General features: G+C 52.2%; 1 protein-coding gene across 1 annotated transcript; it reads left to right on the top strand.

Annotated features, from left to right (window-relative positions):
• The first annotated feature begins 781 nt into the window (after positions 1-781).
• On the top strand, positions 782-3,458 carry Tff2 (trefoil factor 2). The gene is made up of 4 exons (XM_052164436.1): positions 782-860; positions 1,726-1,875; positions 2,705-2,851; positions 3,445-3,458. Exons 1-4 carry the CDS (start codon positions 782-784, stop codon positions 3,456-3,458), a joined length of 390 nt encoding a protein of 129 aa, XP_052020396.1.
• Positions 3,459-6,022: the final 2,564 nt, after the last annotated feature.

The raw sequence follows: 6,022 nt of genomic DNA, 5'->3' as shown, positions 1-6,022 counted from the left end.
TGTTCCCAGTGTCCCAATTTACAGATCCCCTCTCGAGGGCATCTCGTGGTGGGCATCTCAGCGCTAGGCATGGTCCAGCCATGCGAAGTATCCCCATGGGAGAACGAGTGCCCATCTTCAGGGACAATGAAAGCAGCCTGCCCCCACAGCTCCCTTAGGCCCTGCGGACTGGTCTCTTTGTACAACAGTCCTTGAGGCTGGCAGGGAACCTTGAGGTAGGGTGTGCCCTGCATCTGGGATGCAGACTGGGTTCCCTGGTGCTGCCTCCCACAGTCCTAGGAGATGCTCCCCCTCCCCCGGAGAGGCTCCTGGATGGAATGACCTCCCGCCTCTGGGCTTTTTGTTTCCCCATCCTCTCACTCCAAATATTTAAAACTAAAACCAGAAAAACCAAACCAAACCAAAACAAAACAAAAAACCCCATGAACCTTATCCAGAGTGTCACCACACTGGCTAATCCCTTCCTGGGTGTGACCCTCTGGGTGCCCAGCCCCAGCTGCACACGTGGCCCATTCCCCAGTCAGCAAACTGGCATGACCCTGCCCAGGCCCGACCCAGCAGGTGACTGGAGGGGTTTGTCCCACCTCCTCCGGGCTTCCACTTGGAGCCACATCAGCTTTTTTTTTTTTTTTTTTTTTTTTCACAAAGGATCCAGGAGGGCTTGGGGCCACCGGTAGGGGACAGTTATCAGGTCCGTTGAGCAAACATACAGAAGCCAATAAAACACCAGCTGGTGGCAGCTGGGCATTCTGCACGGCGCCCAGGTCCAGCGGAAGCAGACATGCAACCTCGAGGTGCCCCCCTCCTGGCAGTGGTCCTTGTCTTGGGGCTGCATGCCCTGGTGGAGAGTGAGAAACCTTGTAAGTAAAAGTCCATGGGGGACCCAGCAGGTAAGAGGTGGGATCTGCCTGAGTCCTGGACAGTGATGGGCTGTGGTCCGTCTGTTACCTGTACTAGGTGGGTTTCTTTCTATGCTCCCTCAAAGGATAAAGGCAGGGTGATAGCTTGCAAGGAGCTAGTCAGCACCTGCAGTCTGGGTGCTGCTACGCGAAGCTTCCCATAATCTCTTATTCGGAAGGGCTGTGTCTATGGGTGTCAGCCTGGTTAGGAGGACAGGAGGGTCTGCAGCCTTGGGCCTGTCTTATGACCTTGACTTGTGCATAGGTCCACGGGGTCACCTTCTTTATAGAAGATTTGTGTTACCTTCCTCGTTCCTGTCCCTCTTTTCTCTTTCTTTCTCTCGCTCTTTCTTTCTCTCTCTCTCTCTCTCTCTTTCTTTCTTTCTTTCTTTCTTTCTTTCTTTCTTTCTTTTTTGTTTGTTTTGTTTTTTGTTTTTTGTTTTGTTTTTTTTTTTTGTTTTTGTTTTTTTTTTTGAGACAGGGTTTCTCTGTGTAGCCCTGGCTGTCCTGGAACTCACTCTGTAGACCAGGATAGCCTCGAACTCAGAAATCCACCTGCTTCTGCCTCCCAGAGTGCTGGGATTAAAGGCGTGCGCCGCCACCGCCCGGCTTCTTTCTTCTTTTCTTAACAAATGAAATGGTTTCAATAGAAACCCCCGGTTTCCCCAGGAGGAAGCCAGACAGTTCTAACATGGGCAAAATAAGACCTCATGTCACTCACTTGGACAATGACATTTTAGAAGGTCCCTAAGCCCCCCCAGGGCAGGTTGGGACAAGCATCTGACACACCAGGCAGGGTTGATCATGACGATGGATCTATCCACAGCCCCTTGTCGGTGCTCCAGGCTGACACCCGACAATAGAAAGAACTGCGGCTTCCCTGGCATCACGAGTGAGCAGTGCTTTGATCTTGGATGCTGCTTCGACTCTAGCATCGGTGGGGTCCCCTGGTGTTTCCACCCACTTCCAAACCAAGGTAAGCTTTGGAGAGCCAGGTCCCTCTTTGTTGGCTGTTGGCTTAGGACTTGGCCCTGAGCAAGGTCTACAACAGGTACTTGGAAGCCTCACTGAGCTAGAGCTAGCTCCGGCTAACAAGAAGGAAGCCTTAAATGGCTCTTCTCTTCCCCCACTCTCACCCCGAGCTCCATCCCATAACCCGGATCCACATTTGTCTGTGCTTAAAAATGTAACTTCCAAAGCTGTGTGGGAAGGGAAGTGGAGGCATCCGATAACATGGTATTGCGACCCCTGCAAACAGACTTCAGACATTCAGATGGGTGACGAGGCTGCCGGCAGCTTTTACGGGAATGGGTTTCAAGCCAGGGCAAACTGTGAATACAGTATGCACAAGAAGGCCAGCTGTGTGTGAGTTCACCACAGGCATGGACTTTGCAATTGGGGCACACTTATGGTAAGAAATCTCCTCTCTAGTGTCCAACATGCTCTGAAGGAAAACCAGGTAGGTTGGTGGCCATATCCAAGGTCCCTTCAAGCTTCCGGACACGGTACAGTGGGCTGCCCATATTTCCTAGAGCCCAATCCTGAGTTCAGAGAGGTTAACATGGTTTTCCCGAGGTCTCAGTTCTGCATGTGTTCTCACCTGTAATCACCTCCCTACATTTGTGCCTTCCCTGGAGGAGGACAACCAGTCCCTAGGTATTCCTATCCTGAGAGACGCCACCTCAAGGAGCTCTTTGGGACACCCAGAGATGGCAAATTCAATGTCCCTAAGAAGGTAGAACTGGTGGCCCTCAGCAAGTGTCCAGCTTGACAGAGCATTGTATGTTGCCCTTCCCCACAACCAGCCTCGGAGCAGTGTGTCATGGAGGTGTCGGCCCGCAGGGATTGTGGGTACCCGGGCATCAGCCCTGAGGACTGTGCCAGTCGACAATGCTGCTTTTCTGACCAGATCTTTGAAGTGCCCTGGTGTTTCTTCCCACAGTCTGTGGAAGGTAATGGTTGCAGGTGGGGCCTGCCTGGGACCTGGCAGGAGCCATTCCTACTAACTCCCACCTGCTGAGGGTCCCTCATTTGTGTGTGCGTGTGCGTGTGCGTGTGCGTGTGTGTGTGTGTGTGTGTGTATACTCTGTGTGTGCCTGTGTGTGTACACCTCTCTTTTTGACATCGGATGCTTCCCCTTGTCCTTCTCCACCATAGTTTTTTGAGACAAGGTCTCTCACTGAATGGAGAGTACACCAGTTGGGTAGACTGGCCGGCCAGTGAGCTCTGCTCCAACCTGCTCCCAACACTAGTGTTAAAGACATGCCCAGAACACCTGTGGGTTCTGGGGATCCCAACTCAGACCCTCGGGTTCAGACAACAGGCGCTTTACTGATTGAGCCATCCCCCTTCCCCCTCCCACGCCAGTGGTTTGTTCTATGGCCACCCAGACTGGTCAACAGCTCCCTTGGGGAATTTCTAACGGTTTGGGGAGAACAGGCCCATCATTCCTGTCCCATTTCATCTTTGCTCAGAACCTGTCTGGGACGACAGGGCTCATGGCTCCTTGGTGTCTTTACCAACCACCCTGCTTTTGCATCTCCAGATTGTCACTACTGAGAGCTACTGCTGCCGAGCCGGTTCCCCGGAAGAAGAAAGTCTCAACCAGACCCCATCAATCTCTGGGGTTTCTCCAACTATCTTGACCCTCAGCAGTGGCCAGACACAGCATTTTCTTTTCCAAGTAAAGAAAAACCTTTGAAAAACCCTGACAGATTGTATTTTGGTTTCATTGAGGCAGACGTGTAATGGTGGCATGTATGGACGTGACTGTGTGTGTGTGTGTACATGTGCACATGCCTAGGTGTGAATACATGGTGCATACACAGGTATATACACAAGTATGTGAATGCATGCGTGTGCATATGTGTATGCACAAGAGTATGATGAATATGTGTGTATGTGAACACTTCAGCGTGTATATGTGCATATATGAGCAACAGTGCATTTTACACCCTCTCATCCCTCTGAGAGCCGCAGGCCACTGATTACTTTTAGGTCACTCCAGCAACAACAGTGTTCTGCCTATGTGAACTTCCCATGCACTCAGTTCTCTTTAGAGAGCTCAATGGACTCTGACCTCAGACCCTCTAGGTGTAACACATGACTGCTGGTCACAGTTCCTGAAGCTTTCCTTCTTATCAACTGCTCTGCGGTCTACCCACTTTGACATGGGTCCCTGGCCGTTAATTGCCTTCTTTTCTTGATGTGAACAGGAGCGGTGGGGGTCTGGGCTTTGGGAAGTCACCCTCAGCTGTGTTTTTTGGCCCGAGAGCATCCTTAATAACATTCGAATGGAGGTTGCGGAAAGAGAAAACTTTGTTTTAATGAGGCAGTTCTGGGTGCGGAGGCACCAGCAGGGACCCTTCTTCCCTGCATCATCAAAGACAGCGGTTCTCCACCCGTGGGTGGTGACCCTGTTGACAAACTTATACATCCAAACGTATTTACGTTATGATTCATGACAGTAGCAAAATTACAGTTATGAAGTAGCAACGAAGATAATTTTATGGTTGGGGGTATGAGGGACTATGTTAAAGGGTCTCTACATTAAGAAGGTTGAGGACCATTGGTCTGAGAGCCATTAATGGTTTCCAGTTAGAGGCCAGGAGGATGTGGCTTCGGATCCATTTTTCATATCTTTTCCTTTCCCCAGTCTACGCTGACTGGTTAGCATCACCCAAATGGCTTACTCCTGCTGCCTGGGGGGATCATGAATTCCAGGACCAGGGCTCTGTCCACGGATAAGCTCCACTCCAACCTTGCTTTCTTCTTGGGAAACTCTGGTGACATGATCCCTCCATTTTCTGAGCCAGTCATACTCAGCTGTGTGGTCATCCAACAACGGTGCCACGGCTTGCTTTTCTATGAGAAAACACTGACCAAAAACAACCAGGAAGGGCTTACGCTTCCCTATCATAGGCCACCATGACGGGAAGTCAGGGCAGGAACTCAATGGGAAACCCAGAGACCGGAGCCGATGCGGAGGTCGTGGAGGGTGCTCATAAACGCTTGTTCCTCCTGGCTTGCCCAGCTGGCTCTCTTACACACCCCATGACCATCTGTGGGGTGTGGCAGCACCCACACTGGGCTCCCACATCAAGAAAATGCTCCATCGGCTTGCCCACAGGCCAAGCTGGTAGAGATGTCCAGTGTCAGTTGTGGTTCCATTTCCAGCATGACCCTGGCCTGTGCCGAGCACAGCACAGCTGCCTTCGTCGCTCTGGGCTATGCTCAGCAGTCCCAGGCTTGGCGCCTGCTCAGGCTCTCGAATACCCTAACTCTTGCTTGTCCCCACGCTGACCTAGCCAACTGTGTGGCATCCCCTACCTTCCCCAGGGGGCCACAAACCATCTCTTGATCCAATCAGAAGCACACCTTTCTTTTTTCTTTAACCCACCCTCCCCATCTTGTCTCCTTCCCATCTCTTCCCCCGCTAAGATCCTTTGGTGGCTTCTGTCTTCTCTGCCTGTCCTGTGCCATCTGCCATTACAGGCACCCATCGTGGGGGCCACCGTACGAGGACACTCTGAGAGGTGGGAGGGTCTTGTAACCGACTCTCTGATAAGAAGCAGATGAACAAGGGGTTTGGGACCCTGCCAATCCACCTGCGCCGGCTCTGTGGGTCTCGGACTTGCCCCATGCCTCCCTGGTCACACCCCCTCCTGAGTTGTCACCATTTCTAGCCTCTCCCACTTCCCCAGACCCCCGTGCCCATGGAAACAGCTCGGGGAGGAGCCTAGGCTGCCCACAGGACATCTTCAGCTTCCAGTTAGTCATATGGATTGGTTCCATTTCCAGAATGACCCTTGCTCCATAGCCCTGCTGAAAGGGACCCACCCCAACCCTACTGGGTCTCCTGGAGGCTCGGAGGACAGGACACAGTCCACAGCCACAACTGTCAGGTTTTACCAAAAGGCCTAAGACCTGTAGACCCCTTATTTATCCTCCCCATGTCCCCCCACCTCCCCACCCCGCACTCAGTAATTTGATATGCATGTGAGTCCTGCCTGGTTGTTCCCACCTGGCAGTCTGGCAGTCTTTGTTCTCTGGTGCCCTCTACTGGCTGACTTGGGGAAAAGCCTGCCTCCAAGCTTCTGTAGCTACTGCCAGGGGCCAACCAC

Source organism: Apodemus sylvaticus, chromosome 19, assembly GCF_947179515.1.
Source record: "Apodemus sylvaticus chromosome 19, mApoSyl1.1, whole genome shotgun sequence".
Taxonomy (NCBI): domain Eukaryota; kingdom Metazoa; phylum Chordata; class Mammalia; order Rodentia; family Muridae; genus Apodemus; species Apodemus sylvaticus.
This window is presented reverse-complemented; position numbering and strand designations above follow the sequence as displayed.